The sequence below is a fragment of the Eumetopias jubatus genome, unplaced genomic scaffold (genome assembly GCF_037043125.1).
Source record: "Eumetopias jubatus isolate StellerSeaLion01/CBP00866 unplaced genomic scaffold, mEumJub1_p1.0 scaffold_5, whole genome shotgun sequence".
NCBI lineage: Eukaryota > Metazoa > Chordata > Mammalia > Carnivora > Otariidae > Eumetopias > Eumetopias jubatus.
In genome coordinates, this window is record NW_028274811.1 from 148518963 (window position 1) to 148539921 (window position 20959).

The 20959-nt window shown below is 46.5% G+C and overlaps 1 protein-coding gene across 1 annotated transcript in view; it reads right to left on the bottom strand.

Moving 5' to 3' along the window:
• Nucleotides 1-20959, bottom strand: part of ADCY2 (adenylate cyclase 2) — a 400165-nt gene that overhangs the window by 364506 nt on the left and 14700 nt on the right. The window contains exon 2 of the mRNA XM_088023724.1: nt 16938-17135. Within this exon, the coding sequence (XP_087879850.1) occupies nt 16938-17135 (198 nt within the window). The remainder of the gene's footprint in view (nt 1-16937; nt 17136-20959) is intronic.

Genomic DNA, 20959 nt, shown 5'->3' on the forward strand with positions numbered 1-20959 from the left:
GGGAGCAGTGGGGGGACGGTCCTCAGCTGTAAGGCAGACAATGGAGCTGGATTCTCAAAGCCAGCTGGCAAATGCCTGTCAAAGGCATGCCAAAGGCAGACTTATATTCAGTATGTTTGATTTCTTTTTAATATTAAAATTTACTATAAAAGGTAAAAAAAAAACTAAAACCAGTAAAACAAGAATTTTTAAAAGTACAACAAATAATAGGACAGCCACCCATAAATCACCTTGTACACTGCACATGATACCCAACTGGCCTTGGATGCTATTCTTTGACGTGTATTATGTATATTTAGGAAACACACGGACACTGGGGAAGTCAGAGCTAAAATCTCCCTTTCCCATCCTCTTTCCTCCTTCCCCAGAAAAAACCAGGAGGCGAAGATCAGTAGGTCATCTGTGTTTTCATCTAATGGTTGTGCTCCGAAGTATTCAAAATGTAGACACATGTATTATCAGTATAATTTTGAAACTTCCTGCTTCACTCAACACTATGCTTTTAAGATTTATCAGTGTTGATATATGTAGATCTATTTTGCTCATTTGATTCTAAGTTAACATTTCATTCAGGGAAAACACTGAAATTGATTTACCCAGGGCCCCACCGATTTGTCCACCCGCTTCCTTGGGCACGCACCAAAGACAGTCTCTCGTGTATCCACAGGACAGTAACAACTGGGATGGGTCTTCCCTTCTACAGTTCTTCATCACTTTCCTTTCCTACTGTGTTCTGTTTTTTGTTTTTTGTCTATTTGCTTTCTGCTTTCCACGGCTTATCTCATGGGTTCTCTATAACACTGTTATCAAGAGCATTCCTTCTACATTTTTATGAAAACACCAATGATGTGCTTTCCTCATTTAGATTTTGATCCACCTAGAATTCAGATTTTTATCTAGAATGAAGGAGGCATCTGATTTTTTTCTGTAAAGTAATCGATTTCTTTCTTTTGTTCATTTACTGCTTGTATTCATTTTTCGGCCCGCCGAACGGTCCACCCCGTCCGACCCCGCGCTAACTCCCCTCAGCCACACAACACAGGGTCTTTGGGAGCTCTCCCTCCGACACCTTGGTGTGTTGACCCATATCTGGGCTAAAAGGGCAAAGTGAGATTTGATTATTCTTTCAATTTATGATAAAGCACTCCCATTTACTTCCCTTCTACAAGAAAATAAGTTTGTCTGTCTACAAGAAGTGAAAGTTACTTCATTGTTTCACAACTTTTAGAGTAATGTACCATAAAAACCTGTGTTTTTATGCTTCTCGGAATATTTGGTTCTTTAGCTAATTCCCCCATCAGGAGATAAAAAGGGTAACAAAAGTGATTTTTGCATATTGAGAGCACTACAAAAATACAGATGATGGACCTAGGTGTTTTGTATGTGTATATCGCATTCAACAGAAAATATTTTAAAAACTAGGCTGAACAGAAACTGAATTTCAAACGACTCGGCAATTGATCTGCCCATCTTTTAAAAAGTTTAATAGGTAATCAATCTTTGCTCAAGGAATCATCTCCTCCTCAGACTTGATAAAAGTGGAAATACTGCAAATCTCTTAGAATGACTTTATTCTCCTTAAAGATGCCTCCTCTCCCTTAGCCATTACAAAGGCAAGGAGGGGACATGGCCAAGAGCTGGCAATCCAACACGTCTGCACGCAAGGAAAGAGGGAAGTAGCAGCGCGTTCCACCCTAGATCTGCTACATGTTTTTGACAAGTCATAAAATCTCTGTATCGATAATGTGAAACGGACTATGTGAAAATTCTTTGCATGCTACAAAAGCTTACACACCATTTTCCCCTCTTTATTGAGGTAAAATGAGCGGGAGCGCCTGGCTGGCTCGGTCGGTGGAGCGTGAGACCCTTGATCTCGGGATTACGAGTTCGAGCCCCACGCTGGGTGGGAGATTACTTCAAAAAATCAGAATAAAATCTTTTTTAAAAAGTAGGTAAAATTGGGTCGTAAGGATCTGTTATACATCCAAAGTACAAGTCCTTTGTCAGGTATGATGTGTTTTGTACCTGTTTTTCCCGGTCTGCGGCTCACATGGTCACTTTCTTCACGGTGCCTTTGAATAGTAAAAGTTTTTAATTTTGATCAAATCCTATCGATGGGTTTCCGCCCCCCCCATTTAACAGGTCACAATTTTTGGTGTTCTATTTAAGAAACAGCTTTCTAACCCAAGGGTACCAAGATCTTCCTTCATGTTTTCTTCTGCCAAGTGTCATAGTTTTAGAACTATATTCTAAGTCTACAATCCATTTTCAGTTAATTTTTATGTACTGCATGAGCTCAGGGTGGAAGTTTATTTTTTGCACATGGATATGCAACGTTTTCAGCAGCTATAGTTGAAAAGCTTACACTTTCCCCATTGAACTGGCCTGGAATACAGTCAAAAATAAATTGACCGTGTGTATGTGTGGGACTATTTCTGGACAAGCTATTGAATCCCACTGGTCTAAGTGTCTGTTGTTTCACGAATACTACACTGTGCTGATTACTGTAGTTTTATAAGATGTCCTGAATCCAGTAGGGATCCATGCTCTGCTTTCTCAAATTTGTTTTGACTATCCTAGGGGTTTTGCATGTCCATCTACATGTTAGAATCTTCTCATTATTCCCTACAAAAAAGCTTGCTGGAATTTTCACTAAGATCCCATTGAACCTACAGAGGATGAATTTGGGCAGGCCTGGCAAATGAACAAGTCTTTGGGTCCATGACTGCCTCTTTCCACATATTCATTTAATTTCTGTCAATGTTTTAGTTTTCTATGTAGAACAGTTATACACATTTATTCAAATTTATTCCTAAGTATTTTATATTTTTGATGCTATATTAAATGGCATTTTTTTTTTTAGTTTCTGATTGGAAGGTTCTAATATACAGGAATATAGTGTATTTCTCTCTCTCAACCTTGTAAACTGCAACCTCACTAAAGCCACTTACTTGTTCTGGTAGTGATTTTCAGGTTCCACAGGATTTTCAATACAGACCCATATTCCATGCACACATAATGCAGGCCACATGTATAATACTAAGGTTTTTAGCAGTCACATTAAAAGTAGGTAAATTTGATTTTAATTAACACATATTTATCACATTTCGCCTACTTTTCCCAAAATATTATCATTTTACCATGTAATGAGTTTTAAAAATTATTAATAAAATAGTTTACGTTCTTTTTTTCATACTCGGTATTTAAAAGTAAGTGTTTACACTTGGGAGCATCTCTTAATTCAAAACATGGAAACGCTCCTTAGCAACACGTGGCTCGAGTCTACCATAACGGACAGTGTGCACGTGCGCACGCCCCCACCACACATACAGAGTAACCCGACGTCTTATTTTCTAGTCTGCATGTCTTTTATTGCTTCTTGCTGCCGTCTACACTAACTAGGCTATCTGTACAATGCTGAGGAGACATGGCAGGAGTGATCATCCTGACTTTACTCTGGATCGCAGGAGGACGGCGTTCAGTCTTTCACTATCAGGAACCATGCGACACTTTTTCACAATCGTCTTGAATCAGTTTGAGGTGGTTCCTTTCTATTCCTAGACTGCTGAGTGACACTCCATGAATAGGTGTCGAATTGTGTCAAATGCCTCCTCTGTATCTCCAGAAATGAGAGTGTTTATTGAAATGATCTGTTAATGTGAGGAATCACACCAATTGATGTTTTTAAAGTTGAACCAACTTTGAATTCTTGAGATAAACTCCATTTGGTCATGCGATATTTTACATATAAAATATATGAGTATATATAATATATATTTTATTTTATTTTTCATGATAGTTTTGGTCTTAGTTTTCTTTCCTTGCAAGGCCTTTGGTTTTGGTACGAGTAATGCCGGCCTCATGACATGAGTTGGGGAACGTTCCCTCTTCAATCTTGTGGAAGAATTTGTGTAGTCTTGGGATTATTTTATCCTAAAATTTTGGTAAGAACTCACCAGGAGAGACATCTGAACCTGAATTTTTTTTTTGTGGGAAGACATTTAACTACATATTCAAACTACTTCATACATATAGGGCTATTCAGGTTATCTCTATTCCTCCTTAAAGGAACTCTGTTAGTTTGCTTTTCAAGGAATTTTTCCATTTCATCTAGACTGTGGGATTTATCGGCAAAAAGCTGTTCACAACATTTCTTTACCTTTTAAAGGCTGTGGAACCTATAGTGACTATCCCTCTCATATTCCTAAAATTGGAAATTTCATCTTATTTCATGATTTCTGATCAGTCTACTTAGAGCCTTATCAATTTTATTGACCATCTCAAAGAACCAGTTTAGTCTCTGATTTTTCTCTATTGTCTTTCTGTTTACAACTTCATTGTTTTCTGCTCCTTTGTTTAATTTCTTTTCTTCTAATTTGCACTACCTCTTCTAGTTTCTGAAGGTGGAAGCCCAAGAGACTGATCTGAGCCCTTCACCTTTTGTAGTATAAATAATCAACAAGTTCCCTCCAAGCACCATTTAGGGTGCATCCCCCAAGTTGTGAGGCATCACATTTTCACTTCATTCAGTTCAACATACTTTCTGATCCCTCCTGTAATTTCTTACAAGAAATTGTGTTGTTTGGTTTGCAGTTACTGATTGGTTTTCCAAATTTCTTTGTGTTACTGATTTCTATGGAAGTCCGTTAGGGTCGGAGGACATACTTTGTATGATAGTAACCCTTTCACACTCAGGGGGACTTTTACAGTCAAAAATATGGTCTATCTCGAAAAATCGTCCATATGTGTTCAAAGGAATATAAAAGCTCTGTGTTGTTCGGTGGGGCATTCTATAAACACCAATCAGATCAACCTGTTTGGTAGTACTTTCAAAATCTCCTGTATTTTTGTTGACTTTCTCTCTTATTGTCCCATCAGTTTGGAAGAGTGGTGCAAACTTTGAGTAAGACTGTGGATTTTCACGTCACCTATTTTGAATCTCCTATGAGGTGCACAAGCATTTGAAACTGCTAGGTCTTGATGAACAGATTCCCTTTACAGCAGGAAATGTTCCTCTGTCACTGGCACCTTGCTCTTCCAGGCCCTGTGCCAAGAATCACTCCAACTGCTCTTTCCTGAAGGTTCTTTCTTGGACACTGTAGGTTCCTTCCACTGTATGGGGTAAATGGTGCTTAGGTGGAGCCTGCACAGGACTATCTACAAGTCTCCAGAGCTCTCTCTCTCTCTCTCTCTCTCTCTCTGTAGCTCTCTCATCTCTCCTCTTTGGTTTCTTGTCCTGAGAATTCCAGTGTCTTTACCTCCCCAAACTCTGAACTCTGCTTCCTCAACTTCATGGAACTGCTGAGCTCTGTTCGGATTCTGCCTCCCTGCGCAGGACCTGGAGGTGCTCTTGAGGAAGGAAGCTGGGGCAATCATAGGACCCCCCCCCCTTTTGTTTCCCCTCCTATAAAGGAGTATCCCTTAGCCAGAGTCTCAAAACCATCGTTCCCTATATTTTGTCCCATTTTTCAGTTGTTTAAGGTGGGAGAGTAAACTGAGTCTCTATTACTTCATCGGCATTTAGAACTGGACATTTGAAATGCCATCCTCTTTTGAGTAGAATTAGCACACGGATGATTTTAAATGTATGTTTATTAATCTCAGCTCTGAATTTATTAGACAGCAAAATTGCTAAAACCAGCTTATGACAAAATAAGTGTAACACAGAGAGAGTGGTATATATTAACAGAACCTCCAGAACGAAAGCTGCTCTTTAAAACAAAAGCTGAATTTAAACAAGCAGATGAAAGCAATCATCAATCATGTGTGGTGGAGCTGAAACATTTATTTGGCAAAAAGACTCCACCTTTGGCTTAGGATGGTTTTCTCTTCTGGGTTTTTGGGTTTTTTGCCCCCCAGCAGTGACAAGCAACCCTTTCGAGATCTCTCCTAATTTCTCCCATCTTCTCTCCTCACTGATTTCCTCTGAGGTGTGGACCACTCCCCACACCGGAAGGATGCTTGTGTGCCATCAGCCCCTCCCTGAAGCAAAGCTGGGGGGCAGGAACAGCAAGCAGCCTCACACCGCCATCAACCTACTACCAGCAGTTGGAACTCCAAGCCTTCAAAACGGGGACCACCTTGCAGCTCTCCCAGCCCCGGGTGCTAGCGCACACAACTGTGCAGCCACACAGGACCCGTGCTTAGAAGGCACTGCAGCGGGTCTAATGTCCAGGTGAGACTGTGTTGAAATTCGTAACGCACTTTGAACCAGGGGCCCATATACCATGTAGCGGCTGTGAGCGCGGACGAGGTAATGTGCGTTTTATGTCCACCATGGGCAAGTAGAAATAAGACCCACGGCTGCTCTCATCTCAGTTCACTCGCACTTCATTTGGGTTAAATCGTGTGCCCACGCCAAATAAACAAACAGGGAGAGAGAGAAGAAAGAAAAGAGACACTTATGTTGAAGTCCTAACCCCAGTACCCCAGAACGTGGGCTTTTTGGAAACAGGGTGACTGCAGATGTAATTAGTGAGGATGAGGTCATACAAGTGTAGGCTGGCGCACAGCACGACGGACGTCCCTACAGGGGAACAGCCGTGTGCTGACAGACAGACCCAGGCAGAACACCACGTGAGGACAGAGGCCGAGGCTGGTCATGTAACTGCAATCCGAGGGATGCCCACGCTTGCCAGCCCACCACGAGAAGCAGGCAAGACGCAAGGAAGGATTCTCCTCTGATGTCGGAGCGAGCATGGCCCTGCCACACCTTGATTTTGGACCTGTGGCCTCCAGAACTAGAGGGCAATACAACTGTACTGTCACAAGCCACTCAATTTGTGGCACTTGGTTCTGGCAGCCCTGAGACACTGATATGCCACCGAACTCTGCAAACAGTCCCAAGCTGCATGTTCATCCAGGGGCCGAAGTCCGCTCACCCTTCTTGGGGAACGTCTTCTCTCCTAAACTGCTCTGGAGTGCTCCCGGTGCCATCCCTGCACGTGGCCACAAGCTTTACAGCAGCCACGAGGAGCCACGACTCCCAAGTGCGTCCTGGAGGGTGACAGCCAGTCCTGGCAGCTGTGGGTCTCCTCAGGGGGTCCGGGCACACCACAAGAGCAGAAAGAAATGCCCTCTCCTGCAGTGGTGAAGCTGAGATGCAGAAATTATTATAAACTCCATTCTGAGGCCATAAAGTCTAAAAAGTAAATGATGTGACTCTCTGGAAAAGGTTTTATTCTTGCTATCATCCCCAGGAGGGGACACAAACCTCTGGACTAAAACACTTAGAAGGAAGATTCCATTTGGCCAGAGCAGGGCTTAAAAGCATTAAATAGACCATCTTTAGGCAGAACTGGACCCCTCCTCCTCCCCCCTGCCCTCCCCACCACTCTCCCTGCTCCTCACCCAACACCTTATCAACCCTTCCCAACGACAGGTACTCTGCCTGCCCCTCTGCGTCTGGCACTGGGTGCTGGGCAGGGGGTTAGAAACAGACACATAAAGCCCCAGCCTGAGGAACTGGTGACACACTGGACAAGACATACAGGAGTCCATCAGAACCTGCAGTACCCGAAAATACTTAAGTCCATTCTACAAATAAGAAAATTACATTCAGAAGATATACATACACACACACACACACACACACACACACACACACACATATACACACATAAAGCATTGCAAACATAGAATGAAAGGAAAAATCTCATGGTAATGATATAAAATACAGTATTCACCTGTTCTCCCCAATTATTTGTTTACCCTGAATCTAAAAATTTACTGTAGAGTCTCCTCCCTGCAAACTTCTTATTTGATTTGGGGGTATATACCTCACTCCTTTCCTTGAGTTGGGTGAGGATGGGATTAGTGGCTGCTGAAAAAAGGAAATCTGAAATACTAAATGCTGGGGAAGCTGAGGGAGGTGTTGCTTAGCAACTCTTAATAGGAAATAATTTAAACTCTGGATTTATTTTTTCCTGAGAACTTGCTGCTCCAGCCTGGAGTCTAGAATTCACTCCCCTTCATGCTGGCAGCTCCCAGGCGAGCACGCCTGGGCACGTGCACGGTCCCCACCTGACGGTGACAGGTTGTGTTATTCACCGGTTCCCACGTCTCTCTGGATAGAACAACCACGTCCCACTCGATCACAAGCACAAAGTAGCTGGAGTTCCATTACAAACACAACCGTTCATGAAGTCATTCTCAAACACTGAATGCGGTAAGCTCTCACTCAGCCAAAGTGTCTCCATTTAAGCCAAGGCAATAACAGATGTTTTGGAAGTCCACAGAACATTCTTCCTCCCTTGTAAAATTCTAGCTCTTTCACGAAAACACGACAAATTCCAGATGGCAGTCATGATTTCTTTCCACTTCACGTTGACTTCTCCAGGTGGTGCTTCTCAATGCCCTGAGCGGCACACACAGCACCGGCACCCTCGTGATGGTGCCCCCCCCCCCCCCTCTGGAGCATGAGAGCCATCCTACACAGACTTCAAGTAAGGTCACAAACAGAACCCGGAGACAGAGCAGCTCAGAGAGAAGCTGTACCAGCCTGGACTGGACTCTGAGCCCTGAGCTGCCGTCCTGGCAAATGCCCTCCCAAGGCCCTTGGAGTCTGATGGGTTTTTCCTATAGGGAAGAAAGGGCCTCTCTGCAGGTATATAGGAGCTAAGAATGGACCAGATGAGAAAACCAGCAGAAAGAAGTGAAATTACAAGGTATCTATAAGGAAGCAATGTTAACCTCCACATAAAAGCAATCATTAAATCCCAAACAATAATACTGACTCATACATGGACATGGACATTTATTTCTTGAGTCAAGTATGTCCCATTTCTCTTGTTGATTCATCTGATGAATGAAACATACATTCCCGTCAACTGGGAATATCTGCTAACAATTTGAAACAATTTTATGGCATCTCTAAGTACCAGCTCCCTCTCCGTGAAGTTTTTCCAAATAACATCTAACCCAAAAGGCGCTCAGATAGAACAATTCAGAATTCCCAAATATGTCCCTTCCTCATCACAATATCTGTCGTTTGCCAAGGCAGGACAGGAAACACCCCACATCATCAATGACAAGGAGCACAGGGTGATGATGCATGGTGATCACAGTGCCAGAAAGCGACATTCAGATTCTGTCTTCCTAGCTGTGTGACTTTGGGAAGGTTGCTTCACCTCTCTGGGTTTTCATTTTCTCACCTACAAACTACAAGTAATAATGGTACTTACTTCAGAGGGCGATAGAGATCAAATAAGTTATGGATGAAGTCATTGAATACTGCCTGGCACGGGGAAGGAGAAGTGTTTTCTATCACTATGATGGTGGAGGAGGCAAGCAGACAGGTAGGGTACGTGTATGCGCATTCAGTGTCTCCACAGGTCTCTGCAGTGTGATCCCCACGTATGTGACCCTGGCTGCGCGCTGGGAACGGAGCCCTGAACAAACACGTTTCCAAGACCACTCGGTCTGTAAAATGTATACTGATGTGGGCGTGGGGTGGCGGAGGTATTCCAGAAATGCAGAAGAGAAAACGGCGGTGCGTGCTTCATTTCCAGACAAGAGTTTAATTAAGATGCCCATCTCCGGGACCCAGGACCATGCTCCTTAAAGAAAAGCACAGGAGGAGAAAGGCCGGAGGAGGCAGAGAGATTGTTCTGGAAACCCCGGCAGAGTGGTCTATACGGGCAAGGTTGGGGCTCTGGCTGGGGAAGCCCAGGGAGGGTTGCGGTGGGTTCCCAGTGCATGGCACAGCCAGTATGACGGTCCTCTCACTCCAGCTGGGAACTAACAGTAGGGAGAATACAGACATGCCACCTCCACGCAAAACCGCCAGAAATGTGCAGGATCTCAAAACAACTACACTTCAGGCTGGGTCCAGCTGCGATGCGCTTCCTTAAAATTCACATTTTGTCAGTACATCCTCTGCCATTAAAACAACAACAATACATCGTTTGAAAAACCCTCATCTTTTGCTGCTAAAGGAGATAATTATTGGCATTACTTTTTAATTCTTCTCAGGTGGGTCCTTTTTCATAGTGAGTGTAAAATGCCCTCCGAGAAGCCTCCCTGGTACACAGAAGCTTAGAGGAGGGAGCCTCGGATCCTGAGGCTCAATCTCCCTGAGCTGGTTTTCTCTTTCCGTTCACATGCCGCTCGGCTCTCCCGATGATAAAGAAATTTCTTTAGCAGCATTCCAAGGGACTGCACTGAAGGAAAAGCAAACCAATTCCCACAGCCTATAAGAAGCTGTTCTTTCATTTTTCCTGCTTTCAATTAAAAAAAAATAGATGTTTGTACACTGATGTCCTACTTTTGTAAGCAAACATGCGGGCAACACGCTGAATGTCTGGTGTCCTTTTAGGCAATGCGACCAAGGAGCTGTCTTCTTCCTGGAGCAAATTGCTAGCTTTTCAAGTTGGCGGTAATTTAACAAATCTATACAATAACTTCAGCAAGGTCTCCCTGCCAAGGCTCAAATGGGGTTGTCAGGAATGGAAGCATTCATTTAACTCTATTCAATGAGCTGTTAGGATGAGGGAAGCAGAAAACGCGAGACAAATGCAAATACGACTCTGCTGTCTTGTCCTCGCTTGGCCAAGCCAGCGTCCGTCTGCCTAGATGCCAGCCATGTGGGGGACCGCCCTCCTGCCACCTTCTCAATGGTATTCCCATCCCAGGAGGGTCCTAAGTCAAGGCTACCAGCGGAGCTGATGAAATGCATTCATTCTTGCCAGAAATTCATTAAATAAAACATCTTCTAAAAGCTTGGGCTTCCCAAGGAAATCAAAGCATTACGAAAATGCATCCGGCAAAACTTCCTCGATGTCACTAACGCAGGAGCCCAAAAGAAGCACTTCCGTTATTCAGACAGGCAGAGGCATACCTAGCTGCCCTGATGTACGAACGTGCGTTCATGATGCTGTTTGTTTACATGGCCACACATGCAACTGTCAGGTTATCTTCTCTTCATGTTCATGAGTATGAATTTGTTCCAACAGGATATTCACACACCGGAATGCATCTAATTCCCGATAGACGCTGGTTTCAAAGAGCATCAAAACCTCCAGGGCATACATTTAATTCCAAGGTGGATTTGCAGTTTAAGTGTCGGTCGACATCAAGAGCACCTATGGGAATTTCAGACAGCAGACACCTGAGCACCAGGCCACGCAAGACGGAGGTGGCTTCTTGCAATCCACACAGGGAAAGGTGTTGTCCTCCCATGAAATCAGAGCCGTCATGAGCGGAACCGTGTCCCTCAAGAAGGGCATTTTCGAGTCCTACCCTCCACCCTGTACCTGTGAATATGATCGTATTTGGAAACAGGGTCTCTGCAGTTCTCATCAATTGAGGATGAGATCATCACAAGAAGACCTGAGCCCAGTACGATGGGTGTCCTTACAAGAAGGGGCCAACAGACAAGCATGGAGTGTGACTGCACGGTGCGTCTCTAAGCCCAGGAACGCCCAAGGACGGCCAGAAACCACATGTGGCTGAAAGAGGCAGGAAGTCTCCTCCCGTAGAACCTGCAGAGGGAGAAGAATGGCTTTGCCCATACCTCCATGTCAGACTTCCGGCCCCAGCGCTGGAAGACACTCTCTGTGAACCTCGCTAAGCCTCTTCCTCTGGGGCTGACCTCTCAGGAAGACCCCTGTCCCAGAGGCTCTAGGACAGGGGTACTGCTATGCTGTGAAAACTGCATGGGCATGTGCCGAACAGGGAGATATACACCCCATACTCATGGCCACTGGTTTCTTAAAAAAATAAAATAAAATAAAAACGATCCCACTTACTTCCCCTAACAGAACAGAGAAAACAAATAACTTCTATAAGCCTCTATGAACATTCAGTTCAACACTGCTCAAGTATTTTTGAACCATTCAGGAAAATAAGAAGGAAAACAGATACAGCACTATGCTCCCATTTAATCAATGGGAAAGAGCCCGGCGAAGGGCGTGCTGCAAACCAGCCGAGCCAGAGGCGCGCGCACAGATCATCCGTCTAAGATACAGGCGCTCCTGCGAAGCAGGGGGACCACAGACCCTGCGACGTACCGCCAACTTCACTCGGGTTTGCTGGAACCATCAAGAACATATCATTCTGAAGTCCTCTGCACCCAGGAGGCAACTGCATGGAGCAACCGTCCGCGGGCGGGGGGTCGGCGGCACAGGGTGGAAGGGGACGTGGAGAGGGGACCGATGGGGCGGAAGTCGGCGTCAAAGACGGCGGGCAGTAGGGCACCCGCCCCAGGCCTCCTCCTACCCCTTCTCCTCGACCCCCCACAACGCCATCCACACCACGCTGCTGACCCTCCCTGGGTGCCTGCCACCCTTCTGCCCGCCCGGACTTCCTCAGGCCGCACACTGATCAAGACAGACAACCAGTGGCACAACTCGCCTTCCTCAGGTTCGCTAAAAGGCACCACTGAGGCACAATACTGGACCACGCGAGGGTTTCTCAGACCTGGCGCCCCTGACGTGTGGGGCTGGATAACGTTTTCGGGTGGGTGCTGCCCTGCGCACTGCAGGACGTCGAGCAACATCGCTGGCTTCTCCCCGCTTGGATGACAGTAGGATGCCTCCAGCCGGTGGAACGATCAGGCCTGTTTCTGGACGTGGGCTACCGTCCCCTGTGGGTGAAATGGCTCCCAGCAGAGAAGCACCGTGTCACGGAAGGGAGGCCTCTAGCGTCGGGTCCCCCCGCCTTGCAGTGTGTTCCTCTATCACCAGCCGCTTGGCCGTGAGCAAGGTCCTTCTCATGCTGTGCCTTTGTTTCTTGTAAAGCAGGAGTGTGAGACAGTGCCCTCCTCAGGGAGCAACGTGGGGATAAGTGAGGTCACGCAGGAAGGGCACGCAGAGCCGGGCCAGGCCCCAGCCTCACAACGCACGTGCTGGTTGCTGATACTCTGTGCTCAGCACTGGAGATGCTGATGGCAAGGCTCTATATTCAGATCAGCCGTAGGGAGAAGCATCAGCCTCACGCAGAGAGAGGCCCACCCTTTGCCCTGGGCTCTAGCCATCTCTACACCCCCAGAAGGTCTCTGTGGCCCATGGGCTTTGGCCAGCAGAGAGCGTCAAGGGGACGTGGAGAGGGGCCAGACCGGGATGGATGGTTCAGGAAGGGGCCTCCTCGGGGCTGCGCAGGATCTGTGGTGTCTCTAGAAGTGCTGGAGACTACAGCTCTCAGACTGAGCTCCAGGGCTGCAGGCTAATGGTCAGCCCTGCCGGCTGTAGGTGACTGAGCCCCAGCAAAATCCCTGGACACAGAGGCTCGGCCCGGCTCCCCCAGTAGGTGATACTCGGCGCCTGGTGCCGCCTATAGCAGTCGAGGGCACTACCGTCCACGACTCCGCAGGGAGACAGCACGGAAGCTCCAGAGTCGGTAGTTTTCCTGGACACTTCCCTTGGCTGATGTGGTCTGTGCTCATTCCTTGCAGTAAGCCACAACCGTGACAGCCTGCAGTGTGTTCTGGGGGTCCTCCCAACAAGTCATCAGACCTCGGGGTGGTGGGTGTCAGTGGTGAGGGGTGCCGTGTGGACTGTGCCTGCCATCTACGCAGGCTCACTCCCGCGCCTCCTCATGGCAGGACAGTGGACTGACCAGCCCTGAGACATCTGACCAACTCCTTCCTTGAGCACACCCCCTCAAGCACCGTGAACCTCCCACCACTCTTCTGAATGGCTAGTGCTCCCTGGGGGGCCGACGCTGGTGGTGCTGGTGTTGAAAGATGCGAGGCTTCGGTTAACAAGACAGAATAATTTCATTTTAAATCACTGCACTGAACGTTTGGGGCAGGATTTCAAACCCCAGAGGAGGAACGGGCCCAAGTGTCCCTCTTCTGGCAAGGCATATGAGGAGGAGACACCTGGCCAGGCCCCCAGCTGAGGCACAGTGGTCAAAAGAGCTTCGACCCCTGGGCCTGGCAGGGGCCTTTCCCGAGCATGGAGCGGACACAGCCGTGCTCCAAGAAACATGCTCGGGCCCGGAGCTGGGCCAGTCACCCCGCCTGCCACGCCAACAGGGCCGAGGCTCCGCACACACACCAGCTCTGCTCAGGCTGTGGCGGCGCGGGGAAGGCAGCTGGAACCTGGGGGTTACGTGGGGAGCAGGAGCTGAGAACGTCCCGACCCAACAGGAGCTTGGAAACAAGGACGTCAAAGCACACAAAAATAACCAACCCTGGGACATCTGACCAACAAACTTGACACCTGGGAGAGATCGATCCTGAGCAAACGGGAAGTAAGAGGACTCTGAAATAAGTCTGTTTAGGGCACTCCAGGAGATTTTTAAAAAGCAGGTGGAGAGCAGCAGTAAAACCAAAACGAATGTCAAAAAACCAAAAGGTAAAAACAGAACAACTGGATACAAAAAAAAAAAAAAAAAGAAAAGAAAGAAAATCCAACAACCAATCTGGAGATGAAGAACTACAGCCTCGCATTAATGACAACACGGAGCAAGCCTGCTCTTGGCAGAGGGCTCGAAGACATGAAGGGCCAAGACAGGCATGAACCCCCCCCCTGCCCCCGCCCCGGGAGTTTACGTCCTCGAAGGGGGGCATAGTCAGTCCTCGTAGGTGCTACGGGAAACCTGCAGCAGGGTGCGGGGTCGTCAGATGGGGGGGCACCTGGAGGTCGGGGAAGGAAGACCTGATGAGGTCTACAAGGGGACACGGGAGCCACGCAACCCGTGGGAGAAGAACATTCCAGACAGGTGGAGGGTCCTTATCCTCATAAATTGGTTCTATTGAAATCGTAATAATAAAAACAAAGCAAACACTCTGGGTGATGTTACAGATGCTGCAGTTATGTTGGAAATGGGTCTGAGGCCACTTGCGTCCCATGACTCTGCATGACAAGTCCTGGCTGATACAATTAGAAAATACAATACATGCAAATAGAGTTAAAGGACTGGAAAGGGAGAAAAAAATTTTCTGAAATTATCTTAAGATGATAATATGTCTATATAGATAAGCTGAGACCCTCAGATAGACTAACAGAGCTAATAAGAATTCACCGAGATTGCTGAATACAGATTAATATTAAAAACAACAGTATTCCTACGCATCAATGTTAACCAAACAGAAAAGGTAATTAGGAAAAAAAGTCCTCTTCGTAAAACAAACAAACAAACAAAAAATGTGAGGTACCTAAAAACAAGTCTAAGTAAAATGAGTACCGATTTTATGAAGGAAAAAAAAAAAGTCTTCAGACATAAAAGAAAACCATAATTATTAGACAGACATACCACATCATTCCATGGAAAGGCTCAATACAATATGATAGCAAATCTCTGGATGTTTTTTATAGTATCCTCGTATTATTTCCTAGACGCTTCATATCATTCAAAGCAAAAACTAAGAAATTCCATATAATTTAAATCCAGGTCTCAACTGGAGTTTTCACTGAACATGACAAACTGATTCTGTAATTGATACGGAAAAGCAAGCTCAGAGAATTCGGAACAAAAGGAAAACAGAAGAACAAAGAGGATCCTTGCCCTTCCAGACAGTAAGCCTCTTGAAAAGCCGTATCGTTCACCAACGTGGACTGGTGCACGCTGGGGGGGCCGCTGCGGGCTGGCGCCCAGTTTCTGTCCCATGTGCACCAGCTGAAGGTGGGAGGGACGGCATGTGCCCTGGAAGGCGGCGGGGCGAGGCCAGAGGGTGGCGTGTGGACAGAGGGGAGCTGGGGCCAGGAAGGAGCTGGGATCCTGGGGTGCATACCCAGCCCTGCCAGGGGCTTGAAGGGGAACGTGATAGGGACACTGGCCGGGGAGCCTCCCTGAGCAGGGGAGCCTCTTCACGGAGCTGCAGGAAAGGACAGGGCCTCCACCGCCTCTTCTGTCCACGACAACAGTGTCCTTCAGAGCCAGAGAGACCAAGAGGAGTTCACCTAGTTCAGGCCTCTCCCTTTGCAAGAGAAACGGAGGCCAAAGCGGGATGATGGCTTGGCTGAGGCCACGAGACCACTTCCTAACAGAACCCGCTGGAATCCCCCCCTTTGGGCTCACCCAGGGCTCTCTCCAACTACGGCACACCAGCAATGCTCTCCTCCTTGACCTGGTACTTGAGCCCTTCCGCGCACGGCCGTCTTGAATCTCTCTTCTCCTCTGGCCTCTCCAGCAATTCTCCCTCACTGGTCTTGGTCTCCTAATGCCTTCTCCTCTCTCCACTTCTGGCTCCTGGTCCTCTCCGACCCACCCCTTGCCCTGGAGTCCCCACCAACTCTGTGACAGCCCGCTCAGTGCCCAATGCACTCTCTTCCTGGATGGCTACCGAACCCTGTGGCTTTAATTATGAGCCTGAAGCTAGGCAACTAATATATCATACCTGTAAGCCCAGCCCTGCACCCTAGACAACCCAGGGCTTACTGGGGCAGTCCAGAGCATGCACCCCCATGGCAGCACACAGGAGGGAGTCCTAAAGAGCTAACATCCTCCAGGTGTAGTGATTTCCTAGGCCGAGAGCCTCCCAGGGTCAACATGGAGAACCATGGGTTCCCAACAGGTGCATGAAACCATCCTATTGATATGACAGAATCAGGTTGATATAAAATCAGTATCACGGAAGTCTGTGTGTAAGGAGGAAGATCTAGTAATTGACAAAGAGTCCAAGGCAGCAACCAGTGCTTGAGAGTTACATTACAGGTAAGGCTCCAATTCCGGAGGGACCCTGGCATGATAGAGAACTCAGGGACCAGGGGAGCATGCAGCCAAATGCAGTATGAGGAGAATGTCCAGACCCAGCCATCTCAACCAAGGGACAAGGTGAGACCAGGCCCACGCCCTGGAGGCTGGCAGGTCTGAGAAGTCCAAATGGGCGTCGGTCAAGTGACTTCACCCACGGGGCACCACTAACACGGCCAGTTCAAAAGACCTTCTCAGCCACAGGTCTCCTGTTTCCAGTTTAGGGCCAGGTTTGCAGAACCAAGTACGTCATCAATCAAGCACATAAAGAAAACACAAAAAACGTTTGAACACCTTACCTGGTCCCAGGGGGAGATGGTGCCTCCAAAGCACATGAACAGGTACCCCATGGCCACGAGACACATCCATATCACCAAGGAGAAAAGGCGGAGCAGCTTCTTAAACACGGACTCGATGCAGACTAGGATGAATATCGCAAAGAAAATCGCCAGGGCTGTCGGGACCGTTATTAAAAATGCCACGTGGTCTTCAACTTCCTAAGGGGAAGAAAAATATGGCAAAGGCACAATTTAGCAACATGGTGATACCCACGGTTCATGTCCTCAAATGCCATCAACATTAATCAATGTCAAATAGATCAAGTTGTAAAAAATTATTCCAGAAGTAGAAGAGTTTGAACGTCTGAAAATTTAAATTTCCCATTAAATCACTATGTTTCTCTATAGAAATAACCCAGTATTGTATATTTAAATTATGCAAAACAGCTACACCATCAAATTTAGATTTTCCCTGATAAATGGAGAAGTGGATTTTATTCAAAAGTGAATGTAAGAATATTTACTATAAGGACAAAAATAAGACAAGCAACTTCACTGCCTGAATCAGAGGATCAGAAATGCCCTCGCCTTAGAAAATTAAGGCTTCCAAATGGATTTGAAATGTTTTATTTAAAAATCTAAAAATGGTCTGAGTCTCCCAAAGGATGAGCTTTTATTTTAATGCATGGCAATTAATGTTTTAACAGGATCGCAGATTAAGAGAAAAGGGTCAGAAAATATTAACTACAGAAGCAAGAGAACAGGAAACACTTGCAAGAATGTGCCATTTTGCTGGTTTACTTCCCCACTTCTCTGGCGCTCCAGCGGCAAAAAGAAAATGAGCATCTAGTATTAGCCTCCCTGATGCATTTTTTGAGGTCCACTTTTGCACACTAATGTTCCTTCTCTATCTATCCCTTTCTAGCCACACACACACAAAAGGAACACTATTTCCATTCCACACAATGTCCACTCAACGTGATAGACATCGTGCTTCCTTTGATTATGGCAGCATGGATTTTAGGCTTTAGCTTTGGCAAAGCACTGCCAGAAAGTCGCCATAAACAGCACTCCCTGTGGGCTGGAACCCACCAAAATCTTCACCCCTCGTCCAAACACAGGTAGCCGCTGATGCACCTTGATCAAAGAAGCCACATGGCCAGAACCCTAAGAACTTTCATGGAGCTTTAGAATAGCAAAGACAGTAAAATACGGGACTTGTGGGACGGTTCTTCCAAATACCAGAGGCTGGTGAGCCCTTCATTCATCTTTGCTCGTCGGCATGGGGTTCACTCCATCCTATTAGCAGCTCCAGCTACACACCGGAGATGGCCCCACCCTGATACCAAACCACTGACCACGGGGACATGGGGAAGCAGAGCAGATCCACCAAATCACACACAGACTCCAGATTAACATCAGGGCAAAGAGAGGACCCTAAGCCCTCCCTCAATTCTCAACTGACTTGGTTTCCCTTTCTCCCCCACCATTACACATGTTACCTGATACCTGGGGAAAAGACCACCACAAGAACAACCACAACACAGAACAAGATACACATTCCCGTGCTAAGCACTCATACATATATTAACCTCTTTAATATTTACAATACCCTGTGTGGGGCATAGTGTCTGTGCTCTTCCACAGGTGAGGAAAATGAGGCCCCAAGAATGAAAATGAGTCAATGCAGACAGTGGAGCTGGGGAGGGAGGGGGCCAGGGGTCCGGCTGGGGTCCCCGCAGGCTGCCACCACCGCGGGGCTCTGGCCTCTGCTCACGCAGCGGACGGCAAGCGAGACCAAGGGGCAAAATATTGTACGTTTCCAGAACTGGCAGAAGACAAGAGGATCAAATGTGATGTTCTTATTCTCCCCACCATGGCTGTTTTTGCCCATGATTAAGTGCCCGAGTTGTACTCATACCCTCAGACACACTCTGACGATGGCAAAGGGTCTCAGAGGTACAGCAGGGCCGAGCGCTCCCCACACTCCGACCCCACAAACAAATGTGCTCCTGCACGTGACCGCATGTCCTCTGGGGACATCCAACTTGAGATCCCGGCCGATCGCTGCCCACACGTTGCCGTGAAAACTTAACTGTAAACCTCCCCAAATGAACTTAACTGAACTGTGGACAGAAAGCTGGCCCCTAAGAAACCAGGACGGTTGTGTTCCTCGTATGACAGTTCACTTACTTCATTAACCCGGTCGGGGAGAAACAATCGTTGACTTCACTGGCTCTCGTTTCTCTGGGAAAGACTGAAAATGGTGGGAAAATATGCATGACGGTAAAGTGAAAATTAGTACGTGAAGGCACGGAAGGGATCAGGAAGTGGAGGAAAGTGGCATTAGCTGGCCTCTCCTTGCACTTCTCTCAGAAGGGATCTAACTGAAAACAAGACAAAGACACAAGGTCTGCTCATGCCCGGTACAGTACATATAGTCAGACCCGATATCGTTTCGGGTCTTAAATACTGGAGTCTCTATCTCATTTTTTTTTTTTTAATTTCAGGGTCCCCATCACTGAGAAGTGCCTTGTGTGGGCTGAGGGTGACTTCCCCATTCAGCATAGCAAACACAGCATCTGGGTCCCAGAATACTTTGAGGGGTCCACACATGTGTTTTAATTTCTTTTAGAATCAAAACAAACAAAAAGCTCTTAGGGTCAAAGGTTACATACATGTTGATGCTATCACAACTGTAAACTATAATTTTGAATCCATTTTGAGGGAGGAAGGGGACTTCCAAGGCTCCTAAGTCATGTGCCATGATCCTAGGGGGCTGCTGTTGTATCCTGGGGGCAGATGCACTGCAGGATGGGCTGGATTCCAAACAGCTGAGGACTTCAGCTTCATCCAGCATCCCCCAGCCTCGGGGGGCGAGCCTGGGTCCCTGGCCAATGCCTTCTGCTGTCTTCTCAGCTGCTGCTCATGAGGCTGCTGGCCCTAACCACCACCCAACCTGAGCCCAAGGAAGAATTCAGCTCTTCCCAAAAGAGGACAGCCAGCAATTGATTCTACATTTGCCTTCTGAACTCAAACGCCAAACAAGTTTTAATAGGGACTTCTCCACAAAACAGGATCTTTTATAGGGTGTCAAGGAAAAAAACAGTGGAGCATTCATTAAAGAATGTATAAGCTTAGGGGCCACATTCTTTCCCAGTCCTACTGCTGGCATCACGTGTCTCTCTTCCCCAGGGGAAGTAAATGAAATGCAGGAATGCCCTCAGTCCCTGGACCACAGGCTCTCTTCCCTCCCCTGGTCCATTCCCAGCGGACAGGATGATGAAAAAAGCCACAGAGGCACACCCGATGGCTGTTTTCTTCAGAGCTCCTCCAGTTTTCAAAATTCAGAGCATAAAACAAACAACATAGCTTAAAATAAAGTGAACTAAAACATTAAAAACACTGTCAATCTCAATGAAATATGCTTGTGCATCCCAACCCCCACTTCCCTTCCTGGGAACAAAAGTTCACCATACAACACAAACTAGGTGAAATGTATGAAAATGCCTTTATTAGTAGTCAAACACCTTTAAGACATGCCTTAAATAGGTTAAAAAAAAAAAAACTCCGTACAACACAAACTAAGTGAAACATACAAAAATGCCCTCATTGCTCCTAAAACTTACTCAAAAAATGCCTTTAAAAATGTTTTTAAAAGTACCTTACAATGCAAACTAAATGAAACATATGAAAATGCCTTTTCAAAGGGAGATCTCGAGCATGGTATCATCTATTTAATGATAATGGGTCCCTCTTGCTTGTTCCCTTCAAACATCTTATCCTTTCATTTTCTAGTAATTTTGGATGGCTTCTAATTGCTAAGCCTATTAAATACCCATCGCTTTCACGTATTATGTGACAGCTCTTTTGTTTCTTAGAGGCTTTTCCACAGAGCAACAGATTATCTATATTTTCATTCTTTTTCACATGCATTTTTCATTTTTTTGTTAAACAGTATTATTTTTAATTTACATGGTAAAGGACAGTCTCATGCAAAACACTGCTTTTCTATAAAAAAAAAAATACTTTGAAGTCCAACA